The 16,228-nt window shown below is 41.6% G+C and overlaps 1 protein-coding gene across 1 annotated transcript; it reads right to left on the reverse strand.

Moving 5' to 3' along the window:
* Positions 1-14,184: 14,184 nt before the first annotated feature.
* Positions 14,185-15,117, reverse strand: LOC134980526 (olfactory receptor 6N2-like). The gene has a single exon (XM_063947376.1). It carries the CDS (start codon positions 15,109-15,111, stop codon positions 14,185-14,187), a length of 927 nt encoding a protein of 308 aa, XP_063803446.1. The 5' UTR covers positions 15,112-15,117.
* Positions 15,118-16,228: the final 1,111 nt, after the last annotated feature.

The following is a 16,228-nucleotide window of genomic DNA, read 5'->3' on the forward strand; positions in this document are numbered from 1 at the left end:
TGGATATACGTCAGGAACCCTGGCAAAGCCCGGGTACGAAGTTTGTGCCTCAAAAGAATATGCTGGCTCGCTATCCCCTCGCACCAGAGCTGTCTAAGAATTGGGAAACGCCTCCTCCAGTAGACTCACATGTGGCTAGGATGGTGGTTTCCTCAGCTCCTCCTGTCACTACCGTCACGTCTCTAAAAGAGCCTACGGATAAACGTGTCGAGGGTTGTCTAAAAGCGTTTTACACCCTCACAGGTGCTGCACAAAGACCCACTATTGCAGCTACATGGGCGGCAGAGGCTAATGAAGCATGGGCCTTGGAGTTGGAAGCTGAAATCTCCTCTGACCATGCTAGACAATGTTTGTCATATATTGTCACAGCTTCTCGCTATATTAAAGAGGCGGCTTCTGATGCCGGTATCCTAGCAGCCAAGTCCTCTACTACATCAGTCCTGGCTTGCAGGATATTGTGGCTGAGATCCTGGTCTGTGGATCTGGACTCTAGAAAAACCCTGGAGGTACTCCCTTTCAAGGGGTATATTCTGTTTGGGGAGGACTTAAATAAGATAGTGGCTGACTTGGCTACTGCCAAAACTGCCTGTCTGCCTAATACAGCTCCTTCTGTGTCGAAGGCCAAAGGCACGTCCTTTTGCCCCTTTAGTCCTTCAGGTAGAGCAAAAGGTCAGGCGTACCATAAGCAGGCCCGCACTTCCAAACCTGGTAAGCCAAAGCCCAAAAGAGCCTGGGCTGCCCGTCAGCCAGCAGCCAAGACCGATAAGCCTGCCGCATGACAGGGTGGGCCTTCCCCTGGGGGATCCCAGGGTGGGGGGCTGGCTTCTAGGCTATACCCAGGAATGGTTGAAGACCACTTCAGATGCCTGGGTACGGGAAGTCGTCACTCGAGGTTACGCCATAGCCTTCAAAAACCGACCCCCTCATCGATTTTGCCAGACAGACATCCTGTCGGACCAGACAAAGGCAAACACTCTGCATTCGGTGGTACAGACCCTCCTGGATACAGGAGTCATAGTACAGGTGCCTCTTGCTCAGGGGGGCCGGGGGTACTATTCTCCGCTGTTTCTAGTCCCGAAACCGAATGGGTCCTCCCGGCCCATTCTCAACCTCAAGGCACTAAATAAGTTTGTGAAGGTTTCCAAGTTCCGTATGGAAACCCTTTGCTCTATAGTTCTGGCCTTGGAACCTGGGGACTACATGGTCTCCCTGGACATACAGGATGCTTACCTGCATATTCCTATAGCAGTGTCACATCAACAATACCTGAGGTTTGCTATTGGCAACCTCCATTACCAGTTTCAGGCGTTACCTTTTGGTTTAACAATGGCTCCGCGAGTCTTCACCAAAGTTATGGCGGAGATGACGGTGGTACTCCGCCATCAAGGGGTCAGGATACTGCCGTATCTGGACGACTTGTTAATCCTGGCAAATTCCCCAGATCTTCTCCTGCGTCATTTGGATATAACGGTCCGGTTTCTACAAGCCCACGGGTGGCTCATCAACTGGAAGAAATCCTCCCTGGTACCTACTCAGAGCATGGTGCATCTCGGAGCGCTGTTGGACACTCACAACCAGAGGTTGTTCTTGTCTCAGGAGAAAGTCCTGAAACTTCAGGACAGGATTAGTTGCTTCCTTTCTCGTCCGCAAGTGTCGATACTTTCGGCAATGCAGGTGCTGGGCCTCATGGTATCAGCATTCGACATGGTGGAGTATGCTCAATTCCATTCTCGCCCCCTCCAGAAGCTGATTCTAGCTAAGTGGGATGGCCTGCCTCACCGGATCAGGTCTCAAATGATCTCTTTGACTCCAGAGGTCCGTCTGTCGCTGCTCTGGTGGCTCCAGGACTGACAATTGTGCAGAGGCCGTCCCTTCTGGATATCCAAATGGGTCCTGTTGACGACAGATGCCAGTCTAAGAGGTTGGGGCGCGGTGCTGGAGCAACACTCCTTGCAGGGTCGGTGGACCAAGGAGGAATCTCTCCTCTCGATCAACATTCTGGAATTGCGGGCAGTCTTCAATGCGTTGAACCTAGCCCAGCATTTGATTCAGAACTGTCCTGTTCAAGTACAGTCGGACAACGCCACCACAGTGGCTTACATAAATCATCAAGGCGGCACTTGAAGCCGTTTGGCAATGAAGGAAGCCTCACGGATTCTACGTTGGGCAGAACTCCATCTACCGGCAATATCGGCAATATTCATTCTGGGAGTCCTGAATTGGGAAGCGGACTTTCTCAGTCATCAGGATGTGCATGCCAGCGAGTGGGGCCTCCATCCAGAAGTGTTTCAACTCCTCGTGGAAAGGTGGGGTCTTCCAGATGTGGATCTGATGGCGTCTCGACACAATCACAAGGTTCCGGTCTTCGGAGCATGGACAAGGGATCCTCAAGCAGCATTCGTGGATGCGCTGGCAGTGCCGTGGAGGTTTCGGCTACCGTACGTGTTCCCTCCGGTGTCACTCCTGCCCAGGGTAATTCGGAAGTTCAAGCAAGAAAAAGGAAATCTGCTTCTCCCAGACGGCACTGGTTCTCAGACCTGCAAGGCCTATCGTCAGAGCGTCCACTTCTACTTTCACAACACCCAGACCTCCTCATTCAGGGCCCCTGTGTCTACCAGGACCTAGCCCGGCTGTCTTTGACGGCGTGGCTCTTGAAGCTTCCGTCTTAAGAGCTAAGGGTTTTTCTGAAGAGGTCATTAAAACTATGTTGTGGGCCCGGAAACCGGCCTCTGCTCGGATTTACCATCGGGTCTGGCATTCCTACTTTGTTTGGTGCGCATCTAACCATTATGACGCTTCCAAGTTTAGTACAGCCAAACTTTTGGCTTTTCTACAGCAGGGCCTAGATTTAGGCCTGCATCGGGCCTCTCTCAAGGTTCATATTTCTGCCTTGTCGGTGTGGTTTCAGAGAAAAATTGCGACTTTACCTGATGTTCATACTCGTCCCGCCTGTGGCTCCTTGGGACTTGTTGGTGGTTTTGGAGGCATTGCAGGAGCCTCCATTTGAACCTCTTGGTTCAGCTGACCTTAAGTGGCTTTCCCTTAAGGTGGTGTTCTTGCTGGCTATTGCCTCTGCTAGAAGAGTGTCGGATTTGGGTGCCTTGTCTTGTAGTTCCCCATATCTGATTTATCACCGTGACCGGGCGGTTCTTAGGACTCGTCCCGGATATTTACCTAAGGTGGTTTCTTCGTTCCACCTTAATCAGGAGATTGTGGCTCCAGCTTTTGTCTCTCCTGATTTGTCTCCCAAAGAGCGGTCTTTGGATGTGGTACGGGCTCTCCGTATCTATGTGAAGAGAACTGCTTCTATTCGAAAGTCTGATTCTCTCTTTGTTTTGTTTGGATTTCACAAACGTGGCTGGCCTGCTCACAAGCAGACCCTGGCCAGGTGGATTAGAATGGTGATTGTGCATGCTTATGTGAAGGCTGGTCTGTCAGCTACTATTCACATTACGGCCCATTCTACTCGGTCTGTTGGACCTTCTTGGGCGGCCCAATGTGGTGCGACCCTTGATCAATTGTGCAAGGTGGCTACGTGGTCCTCCAGGAACACATTCATAAGGTTCTATGCCTTCGATACTGCCGCTTCCCAGGATGCTTCCTTTGGACGCCGGGTTCTTGTGCCTGCTACAGTGCATCCCCTCCCATAAGGAACTGCTTTAGGACATCCCCATTGTCCAGACTTGTGGAGCCCAGTGTACCCCGCAGCAGAAAATGAGTTTTATGGTAAGAACTTACCCTTGTTAAAACTCTTCCTGTGAGGTACACTGAGCTCCACAAGGTGCCCACCCTGACGCATTTAGCTTTTTTGGGTTGATATGGCATTATCCGCTGACACTTCTCTTGTCGTGAGAGTGTGGTGTATGTGGCTACTAACCATTGTTGTCTCTTTTCCTGCTACTGCATTGGGCTGGTTAACTAAACTGAGCTCCTGTGCTGGGAGGCGGGGTGATATAGGAGGCAGCGCTATGCATTCTGGGAACAGTCAAAGCTTTGAGCCTGTTGGTGCCTCGGATCAAGATCCTACTCTACACCCCATTGTCCAGCCTTGTGGATCCCAGTGTACCTCGCAGAAAGAGTTTTAACAAGGGTAAGTTCTTACCATAAAACTTGTTTTCTGTCATGTTGGTCCTCTGAAAAAACCCAGTAGAATTAGAATATAGGTGTCAAACCTGGCTCATGACACCTCTGTCCAGACTACAAGACACTCCACAACATCAGTATGCAGGAAGATGGAAAAAATACTAAATTCCATAAAAGATAAAGAATAATGAAAAAAATGATATAGAATAAAAAAAGTCACAAAAATATAAATAATTATCAAGAAAAAAACAGATAATAAATAATGTTGGTGGACAGAATAAAAACAATTATAAATAAAAAATGTATATGAAAACAGCAATGTTAAACTGTTACTATATTGTTTATATATAATTAGGACAATTAATCTTCACATTTACTACACATACAATACTAATTTAACATATAGTAGGAGTAGGTTAACAGATAGAAAATATGAACAAAGAAAGAAGAGTCCACCAATGCTGTTTGTATATAACTCCATGCAAATATTCTTCTGTCTAAAATGTCCTGAACACTCAATAAAGCAGAAAAGGCAGGGAACTTGATCAGACACCAGAGAATGGTATTCGTCTTTTTAAGGTTTAACCCTTGGATGTGTCTAACTCACCTAAGGTCAGTGAGATGCGTTCACAAAAAGGTATCTTTAAATTTTAGATTTTTCTTTACATCAGACAACACGATGGTCATATGAAAACACACTCACCAGTATCACAGACCCTATGTTCACCAAATGGTATCTTCGGATGTGCTGCTCATCTGTAGATGCATTCCTGGGGGAACCAACTCCGTTTTGTAATAAGATCCGTTTTCCTTAAACTTGTGCTTTACCTCCCAGTTTTTTCCCCGGGATTGAGTTAGTGAGAGGTTAATGTTTGAGGTCCTTATGGAGTAGAGTGATGCAACCCCTGTTTTTTAAATTGTATATATATATATTTTTGTGGACTCTGTTTTTATGTTGTGATTGCCTTCTGAATAAATTGATTAAAAGAGATTATGAGATTGTATAGATGATGGGGTTCCCAAGCTAGGAAGGGAAGCTGCAAGTGGTGGGGAGGGAGGGCTTTTAGTGTGATTTGGATTGAGGTGAGGTTAGATAATGGAGAGGAGAGAGAGCAGAGCTTAATGGTGAATCGTAAGACTATGGTGGGGAAGAAATTAATGAAAGTGGAGTAATAGGAGAGGAGAGGAAGGGTAGAATATGAATTGAAGGCAGATAGAGTAGCGAGGTGGTGGAGGAGAATGCGGGGAGGATAGAGACAGGAACAGGGGGCAGAATAAAGGATTATGTGGACACCTAGTGATAGGGTGAATATGGTCAGGTTGTGGATGAGAAAAATGGATGGAAACTAGAAGTAGGAGTGGCAGCTGTATAAGAGATTCAATGCCATAGATTTGCAGAAATGCAGGTAAACGTACAGTGTTGGTAAATGCATATGAACAATGACAGTGGTTTAATACTTGATGGAATTAATGTGGAACTTTCATGGGTGCAAAATTAATTATTAAAGTAGACAGTGTTGGAAGATTTAGTAAGTGAAGGTTGTTAAAAAAGAAAAAAAAAACAGTGGTAATTCAGACAAGACTTTCAAGGGTATAAATTCAATATGACATTGCTATATATACATTTAAATATTTTTAAGAATACAGACGTTTTAATAAATATTTTCTTGTGCAATGGTAAGTTTGTGCATTGTCCAAATAGGGAGTTCAGTATTGAATGGCCAAGAAATACAGACCACAAGTGTTAGTTTTGGGGAGTTAATGAACTCACATCTGTTGAATCAAAGGAATCTATCTGTTATAGTTTTAGCTGTTAGATTGCTCTCCTTTAGTTTTTCTGTAGTTTAAGTCCAGTGTAAGTCTGTTTAAATTATCGAATTGCAATCACACTTATTGCTAAAAACATGTGTCTATGTGTCCACTGATTAAGACCCTACACTCAATACCCAACAACCACTAGGGGGGAGTAATAACAAATTAAAACAAACAAGTGGTGAGAGGGTAATTTACCTTAGAGATTCACAGTAAAATAATGTCTTAAACCAGGGCAAACACCTAGAGCAAACAGTTATGTTTTTCAAAGCTGCGCTATTGAAACATGTCAACCTAGAAACCCTGTCGAACTAGTGACTGTCGACCTATAGTAGTCGACCTAAACATTGTCAACCTAGACACTGTCGATCTAATGATCCACACGCCTGTGTAACATTAAGCTGAAGCAGTCATTATGGAATGTTAATAAGCAAGCCTATTTCTGCGACGTATTGAAATGTTCATTTTTCTGAAGCAGCTACTGAATTATTATTGATAGAACACAGGTGTCTGCCTAGGACTTTCCCAACCACAAGATGATAATATTCAAGGTTAAGATGATTATGGAAGACTTTAATCTACTTGATGTAAATTGGGAAATAATCAGGGAAGACTTTAATCTATCTGATATAAATTGGGAGGGGCCTTTTGCAAGTTCAACTGCAAGCGGTGTATTTCTATATTCCATTCATGGAGCATCCCTCAAGCAATTAGTGAAGCACCGCACTCGTAAAGACACAATATAAGATTTACTACTGACAAATGGTGACAGGATATCAGACATAGAAGCCGATTCAGACTTGATCGCTGTTGTGCGTTTTCGCACAGTGGGCGATCAGGTTTGAACTGCACATGCATATGCACCGCAATGCGCAGCTGTGACGGTCCACAGTGACGGGTAGTGTCGGACAGAGACGGGATGGTGCAAAAAATCCCATTGAACCGGCGACCGCAAGGAGATTGACAGAAAGTGGGTGTTTGTGGGTGGCAACTGACCGTTTTTGAGGAGTGTCTGGGAAAACACACTAGGGACCAGGTGTTTGGAGGGAGGATTCCTGACATCAGCTCCAGCCCTGATCATCGCAGCGGCTGAATAAGTCCTGGGCTGTGCCGAGACTGCACAAACTTCTGTTTGTGCAGCTCACCTGCACATGTGATCGCACGGGTGGTCTTCAGGTGGCCGACTGTCGGGATCCCGGCGCACAGTATACCGGCGCCAGAATCCCAACAGCCAACATACCGACAGTTTTTCTCCCTCGTGGGGGTCCACGACCCCCCTGGAGGGAGAATAAATAGCATGGTGCGCATAGCGTGCCACCGTGCCCGCAGCGCGGTGAGTGTAGTGAGCCCGCAAGGGGCTCATTTGCGCTCACCACGCTGTCGGTATGCCGGCGGTCAGGCTTCCGGCGCCGGTATGCTGGTCGCCGGGAGCCCGGCCGCCGGCATACCACACCTGATCGCACCCCTGCACAGCGAATTCCCCCTCCCCCTGCAGATGGTGACTACCTGATCGCAGGGATGCAAAAAACGCACCCTAGCAATCAGGTCTGAATTAGTCCCATACAGTATATTGTGTGAGAACCTAGGATTTAGTAACCATCAAACAGTATGGTTTAGTATAATGATAGGGTCCAACTCATGCCACACAAAAATAAAGGTGTTGGATTTTAGATAGGCTGACATTGCAAATATGGGTAGATGTTTAAGTGATTCGTTGGTCGATTGGAGAACTTGAAAGGAGTGGAGGAGAGATGAGAAAAACTCAAAAGTGCATAAAGGTTAGGAAAATCATCAGGAAAAGGAAGCCAGTGTGGTTTACAAAAGAGGTATCAACAAGTATGGGATACATCCAAGGATACTGAAAGAGCTTAATGCTGGGAGCACCATTAGCAAAATTGTTCAACCAGTTACTAGCTACAGGTGCAATACCAGAGGACTGGAAAAGAGCAAATGTAGTACCACTGCATAAAAAGTGGAAGCACGGAAGAATCAAGTAACTACAGACCAGAAAGCCTTACACCAGTAGTGGCGAAAGTAATGAAAACACTATACATTATTAAAAGAAAGAGTTGTGGAATATCTTAAACAACTTACAGGATCGAAAACAGCATGGATTTACCAGGGGAAGGTAATGGCAAACAAATTTGATTGACTTTTTTAACTCTGAGACTAAAATAATAAATCAGTGATGGGGGGGCTGTAGTTGTAGCATATCTAGACTTTAGTAAGGCAATCTGTGACTGATTAAAACATTTAAAGATTAATAAGTCACCAGGTCCCGATGGTATTCACCCAAGGGTTCTAATGGAGCTTCACTCTGAACTTGCAAAACCGCTATTTTTGATCTTTAAGGATTCAGTAATATCAGGTATGGTTCCCAAAGACTGGCGTATAGCGGAAGTAGTGCCTATATTCAAAAAGGGAAGTAAAGCTGAACCAGGTAAGTATAGACCAGTTAGTCTTACATCTATAGTGGGGAAAGTATTGGAAGGTATTCTAAGAGATAGTATTCAGAAGTTCCTTGAAGTCAATAAGGTCATTAAAAGGAATCAACATGGGTTTATGAAGGACAGATCCTGTCAAACCAATTTACTTGGCTTTTATGAAACAGTAAGCGCAAACCTAGATCAGGGTAAAGAGGTGGATGTAATCTTTTTAGATTTTGCCAAAGCATTTGACACTGTACCACACATGAGACTCATCTACAAGCTACAAGAATCAGGGCTAGGAAGCACAATATGCACTTGGGTCAAAAACTAGTTAGATAATAGGGAGCAGCGCGTTGTGGTTAATGGATATTTTTCAACTTGGACTGAAGTGCTAAGTGGTGTGCCACAAGGCTCAGTATTAGGACCGCTATTGTTCAATATTTTCATTACCAACCTAACAGAAGGTCTAGAGAGCATGGTGTCAATTTTTGCAGATGATACCAAATTGTGTAAAGTTATAAATGCGGAGGGGGATGCGGAGTCGCTTCAGAAAGACTTAGTTAAAATAGAAGCTTGGGCAACAAAATGGAGAATGCGCTTCAATACAGACAAAAAGGTAATGCACTGTGGTAACAAGAACAAAAATAACACCTATCTACTAAATGGGGTAAAATTAGGGGATTCTGCACTGGAAAAGGACTTAGGTGTCCTCATAGATAGCAAACTAAGCAGTAGTACCCAAAGTAGGACTGCAGCAAAGAAGGCTAATAAGATATTAGCATGCATAAAATGGGGAATTGATGCTAGGGACGAGAGTATTATACTCCCGTTATATAAATCACTTGTGAGGCCACACCTTGAATACTGTGTACAATTCTGGGCACCTTACTGCAAAAAGGATATCCTGGAGCTAGAAAAGGTTCAAAGGCGGACGACCAAACTAATTAAGGGTATGGAGACGCTGGAATATGAGGAAAGGCTTGCAAGACTAGGCATGTTTACGATGGAAAAGAGGAGATTAAGAGGGGACATAATCAACATTTACAAATATATAAGGGGACATTATACAGATCTTGCGCAGGACCTGTTTTTGGTTAAATCAACACAGAGAACTCGTGGACCCTCGCTCAGGTTAGAGGAGAGGATATTCCGCACAATACGGCGCAAAGGCTTTTTTACGGTAAGGACGATACGTGTTTGGAATTCCCTGCCTGAGGGAGTTGTAATGGCGGACTCAGTCAACACCTTTAAGAATGTGTTAGATAAATTCCTAATGGATAAGGATATCCAGGGTTACGGGGCATAGTCACGCACTATGGTTATTATAAAAAAGAGGGGTAAAACGTAACAGCAGTCATCAACTTCAGTCAAAATTTTCTACAAAATAATCGTGCATAGGAGACCACAAATAGGTTGAACTCGATGGACAATTGTCTTTTTTCAACCTTAGATACTATGTTACTATGTTACTATGTTACACAGTCCCACATTGCAGACTGCTAAATAAGATCAAAAGTAGAATACTAGATTATAAAACTGTTAAATTGATAAGAACCTGGTTACAGCAGAGGAAACAGACAGTTGTACTAAATGGGGTGCATTCTAGTGGGGGAAATATTACCAGTGGAGTACTGCTGGGATCTGTACTTGGACCAGTGTTCTTTAATATCTTTATTATCTTTATTGGTGACATTGCAAATGGTATTGAAGGGAAAGTATGCCTTTTTGAAGATGACAAAGATATGCAACAGGGTAGACACACTGGGAATGGTAAAACACATGATTTATGATCTAGGTAGATTTGAATGGTCAAGATCATGACAACTACAGTACAGTATAATGCTAAAAAATGCTAAATCATGCAGTTGGGTCTCAAAAACCGAAAGGATAATTACACTATTAAGGGTACTATAATGGATGAAATGGATTTAGGAGTCACTATTTCAAGTGACTTAAAAGCAGGAAAGCAATGCATCAAAGCAATGAGAAAGGCAAGTCAGATGCTTGGCTGCATAAGGAGAGGAATCAGTAGCAAGAAAAAGTAAGTAATAATGCCCCTGTATAGGTCACTGGTACATCCTCATCTGGAATACTGTGTCCAGTTCTGGAGACCATATCTCCAAACATATATAAATACATTAAGAGTGTACAAAGAAGGACAACTAAAATGGTGCATGGCATATATCACAAAACCTTCCCAGAAAGACTAAAAGATCTTAATATGTATACTAGAGAAAGGAAAGCGGGCCGCATGATAGAAACTTTCAAATATACTGTACCAAAAGGTTTAACAAGGCACAGGAGGTAAACATTCTTCAAAGGAAGAAGTACTAGAGCTCAAGGACATACACTGAAACTGGAGGTAGGTAGGTTAAGGGGAAATTCAAGGAAGAATTGATTCCCAGAAAGGGTAATGGACAAGTGAAATAGTCTCCCATAAGAGGTTGTAGAGGCTAAGACAGTATAGCAATTTATACATGCTTGGGATAGGCATATGAATATCCTTACAGAGAACTAAGGATAAAATAGGGTTGAGGATACCTAGAGGCTAAGTTACAGGAACAGACTAAATGGGCCAAATGGTTCTTATCTGCCTTCAAAGTTCTTTCTAGATTGTTTGAATATTATACCAGCTGGTGTTTATATGTGTTTAGGTATATGTTTTATCACTTTTTAATAAAAATTGTCTATTCATTAGCGTTGTCTTGGTACATAAATTTGGTTTCTGCTATTAAAGGCTGAGTATACCCTTATTTGATGGCAACTGGTTTAGCGGTAACTATCTATTATTTGATCATAGTGCTGAGTCTTTTCTGTTTTGGTCCAATCTTGGGTAAGAATTGCTGTAGCTGAGAATCTAAAAGACTTGATTCTGTAACCTCATTTTTTTCATAGTACATTTTATTCCTACTTAAACCATCTGTGTGGACATAGCTATTTCATTTCAAAAAGATTTATAAGTAAAATACAATAACCATGAGAGTTGAAACTGGAGATGGAGTACCTGTTGTTCTCATTGGATTAGGTTTGTCCCCTAGTCAAACAGAACAATAATAAAAAATGGTATATGGAGATAAGTTTTCTTCTATGCCTAGGTGCACCAAGTTAATGGAAAATGACATTGCTGTTCTTACCAGTGTGGTTGTAAACTAATAGCCATACCAAATAACAGAGACAAGATGACTAGGCATAAAAGAGCATATGATACAATGGTTGAGTTTGGTGTAATTGAAGAATCCTAAAACAATGGATCGTAAGCTTTTGCAATAACGTTAGATTCTTAAATAGTAATGTATTTCACAGTTTGATGCATACCCTCTACCTTGGATTAACAAACTAGTTAAAAACATAGCAAACAGGAAAAAATAGCCACCAAAGATTTGACAGATGTATTGGCAAATTCCACTGACACAGGAAACTAATAGAAAATCTGTTTTCAGCACTGCCTTTTGCTACCTTACAGTTGGCCATGAAAAAGCTGAATAAACTGTTAAAGCCACATAGTGCTCATGCTGCTGTATTATTGAATACCATTATAATATAATCCATGAATAAATTGAAGGTCATCTTATGGATAACAAGAACCACAAGCTAAAAGTACGGATAGATGCCAAATATTTGGGCTACGTTATGGGACAAGGTTAGGTCAAGCCCCAGATAGAGGCAGTACAACTGTTGCCTACTGTATACCTAAAAGGAATACACAGCTACACATTTTTGGGGTTTCATATAAGAGTTACGAACCATTTTGCCAAGTGGAGTTGTGCAACTAACTAGATGTTAAAAAAGAACTGTCAACATTAGTTAGTTTGGTGTGAGGTCACAAAAGCTGCATTTTAAGGTCATTGGTCTGCCCTACTTTATGCTTGTCTTCATTCTTACAGCACCTAGATTTTGTTTGTATGTTTGTTTTTTTCAAACAAATTCAAGTGTGGGATTGGAGGCTCTAATGCTGTTTTGTGCCATCTATTTCTTCCCATGGAACTAAAGTATGCTTTCCCTCTGTTATACCCTTTCACACAGAAAGTGAAATTACTGGGTGAAGCAGTTCTACCCAGTAATTTGCAGATAAACACGGGTTCTTTTTCTGTGTGAAAGGGTCAACCCAGGTAGAAATTCCCAGGACTTTGACCCAAGAATTTACCAGGGTCGAAGAATTTCACGCGTAATACGCGTGTTGATTCTCAAATTACCAAGTAGAAATTCTTGACCCGGTAATTTGCTTCTCTGTGTGAAAGAGGGGTCAGGCAGAGACTGGCAGAACAATCTGGCAAAACCCAGCAAAAAGTCCCAACACTGAACTGCTGGAAAAAGCTTTAAAAGTATTAACTTTTTTTTATTGTTGTTATCTAAAAGAATTCTTTCTGAAAAACATTTTTCTATTAGTAATATATATTTTTACACTTGCTTGTTTTTGCTGTACGAGCAGGACCAAATTGAATTTATTTCATTCACTTTTCTTTTTTGGTCTTTCATGTTACTAGGACATTTCATGGCACAATGGAGAATATCCTGTGAACTGCAAGAATCTTCAGGTTCCGTGTGGGTCTGCCTGATGTTTTAAAGTAGCAATCATTAAACAGACAAAATCAACCATTTTAATGATTGCTACTTCAAAACATCGGGCAGACTCTCATGGAACCCGCCGATGCCTGCAGAATACATTTACCCCATGCTATGGTATTTTCAATGGCAAAAGTGTCCAGGAAAAACACAGTAGATTTCTATTATTACTTATTATTATTATTATTATTATTATTATTATTATTATTACTGCAAACAAAATAATAGGGGGTAATGAAGCTTATCAAAAATTATAATAGGAAATTTTACAAGATCCTCTAATATGTATTTACCCAAACTTGAACATAATATGTCAAAGTGCTCTATATTCAAGTTCCAAATACCAGTTTTGATATCAGAGTAATACTAATGTCCATAGTCTGTGCTCTTGTGATAAAGAATCAATGAAGGAAGAGTAAAGCATCCGTGAGAAAGCAATTGTGCATAGGGAGTAGCAATATATTATTTTCTCCTGAGGTTTTGAGCATAGAAGAATTCCAATATTTGACATATACATACTGCACATATTAAATCTCCTGTAAAACAAAACTAAGTAATTTTTACAGTTGCTCATTATAAATACACGTTTGCTTACAGACATGGGGCCTGCTTCATGCTTGTAAGTAAAGCAAACAAATCAAGTAACTTTGTGTCTGGAACAAACCATGAAAGGGGAGCAAATATATAAATATTTTTTATGTGCAGGGTAAATACTGGCTGCTTTTGCATGTAGCCCACAAATGTTAGACAGCTTTATTTGAACCCTGCAATTAAGATTTTAGTTTGAACACCCCCCTCAACTCTAAATATCTCTGCTCATGTTACATCTGCCCACCTACAGTGCAACATGGTTTTGCCCAGTTTCTTGCTTTTTTGCTTTACTTACAAACATGAATCAGGCCCAGTGTACTGTGGGTATATATAAATATGTAACTGTTAAGAGTGGGGTAGATGTATGAAGCAGTGAAAACTGTTCCAGTGGAGAAGTTGTCCATGTCAACCAATCAGCTGCTACCCATAATTTTATAGAAGGCTCTTGATAAATGTTATATTAAAGCTGATTGGTCGCTATAATCAACTGCTCCACCAGCAACTTCTCCACTTTTTCACTGCTTCATATTTCTCCTGTTTCTAGAGATTGTTACATAATTAATCTGAAAGTTATTAACTCAAAACCTGAAAACACTTTTCCAAAGAATAACTTTGATATTCTGGGTAATAAAATGTATAGGTTAAGATGTTTACACCCAATAAAGAAACCTGATGCATTTCTGGATAAACATCAAAATAAAGAACTCTAAAATAAAGCAGTTAATCTTCTCCTGAGTATTTCCCTTATTTCTCTATTCCGCAGGCTGTATATGATTGGATTACACATTGGTGTTAGGACAGAGTAAATTACAGCCATCACACGGTCATAGTTGACAGAGCTCTGTTTGGTCAGTCTAACGTACATAAAACCCACACTACCAAAGAAAAGTAAGACCACAGTGAGATGAGCGCCACAAGTGGAAAAAGCCTTACTCCTGCCCTCAGCAGTTCTTATTTGTAACACTGCAAAAATGATTTTGATGTAGGACAGGATAATGCAGGTGAAGGCAAGGAACAGAAGGAATGAGTTGATGGCAAAATCCACTGTGACATTGAGTGAAGTGTCAGAACATGCCAAGTTCATCAGTGGAATAAAGTCACAGAAGATATGCTCAACTTTGTTTGAACCACAGAAGGAAAGGTGAGACAGCAAAATGATTTGGGTTAAGGGTCCAAGAAATCCTATGACCCAGCAACAAGCCACCAGCTTAAAACAGCATGGAATAGTCATTATGGTTGGGTACCTTAGTGGATTGCATATGGCTATATAGCGGTCAAAGGCCATTGCTGTAAGAAGAAAGGTTTCTGTGATACCTAAACAATGAAGAAAATAGATTTGCAGCATACAGCCAATATAGGAGATCAACTTCTCATTCAACAAATTTGTCAGCATTTTGGGAATAGTAACGGCTGTGTACCATATCTCCAGGAAGGAAAGTATAGCTACAAAAAGGTAGAGGGGAACATGGAGTTGATGATAACTGCAGATGAGAGTGATTACTGTAGCATTACCGCTAATTGTGAAGACATAGATTATGCTCAAAAGGACAAAGAACAGACCTTGTGCACCATTGGTATCAGGAAAACCTATAATGATGAATTGAGTGACAAGAGAATGGTTTGAAAAGGACATAATTCTGCTGATTAGGAAATTTAATTTAATCTAGGCCAAATTGAAAAGCTTCTGTCTGAAAATACAGGGAATACAATAGAAAGAGGTCAATGCAAACTGTATTAAATCTGATATTTGTTTTAAAAAAAAAGCTCCAGCAACATTAAATAAAGTGGTCAGTGAGTGTAAAGAAAATACATATGAACCTTTGTGTGTATTTAATGTTTGCTATAGTTTTCACACTGGATGTCATACAGAGGTTGATTAAACTTTTTTTTTAAATTATTATTATTAACATATTTATTATTATTAGAACTCTGCAGTGCTGGATGACGTCTCCACTCTCATACAGTGGGGGGAATTCAAAAGTTTTAAAAGTCGTTTGGGTGTCTGTTTTTTCCTGTCTATTAGATAGGAAAAAACAGACACCCAACTGACTTTTTAAACAATTGAATATCCCCCAGTGAGTCCTGTGGTTCACCAGGTGTCTAATAGCTGTTGTGCTGTGGGACTACATGAAGAAGCTGTGTGCAGTAGATAAAGCACGTGCTAGCAGACTGGAGGGGGGGGAGGTTCAGGGGAAATTTAAGGAAAAATTACTTCACAGAAAGGGTAGTGGATAAGTGGAATAGCCTCCCATCAGAGGTGGTAGAGGCTAAGACTGTAGGGCAATTTAAACATGCTTGGGACAGGCATATGAATATCCTTACAAAGAATTAAGGTTAAAAAAGGGTTGAGATTGCCTAAAGGATAAAATAAAAAAGGGGCAGACTAGATGGGCCAAGTGGTTCTTATCTGCCGTCAAATTCTATGTTTCTATGTAGCACATCGGTCATCATTCACTGAAGACACTTTCTGTCCCTTTTTTCTTTGTATTCACAAATCTATCTATCTATCTATCTATCTATCTATCTATCTATCTATCTATCTAGGGTACTCACCCCCTAAAACAGGCAATCCTCAAAGTGGAAGGTGTGTATACCTGTAGTAGGAAATAGTAGAAATCTAGTAGAAATAGTTAGTTTTTGTCTTGCAAGAGATGAGAGTAACTGTGCAGGAAACCACAATAGTATGCATGCTTCATAAATCTGGGTTGCATTGGAGGTAGTCAAGAAGAAAGGCGCTGGGAACGGGATGC

This window comes from Pseudophryne corroboree, chromosome 12 (assembly GCF_028390025.1).
Source record: "Pseudophryne corroboree isolate aPseCor3 chromosome 12, aPseCor3.hap2, whole genome shotgun sequence".
Taxonomy (NCBI): domain Eukaryota; kingdom Metazoa; phylum Chordata; class Amphibia; order Anura; family Myobatrachidae; genus Pseudophryne; species Pseudophryne corroboree.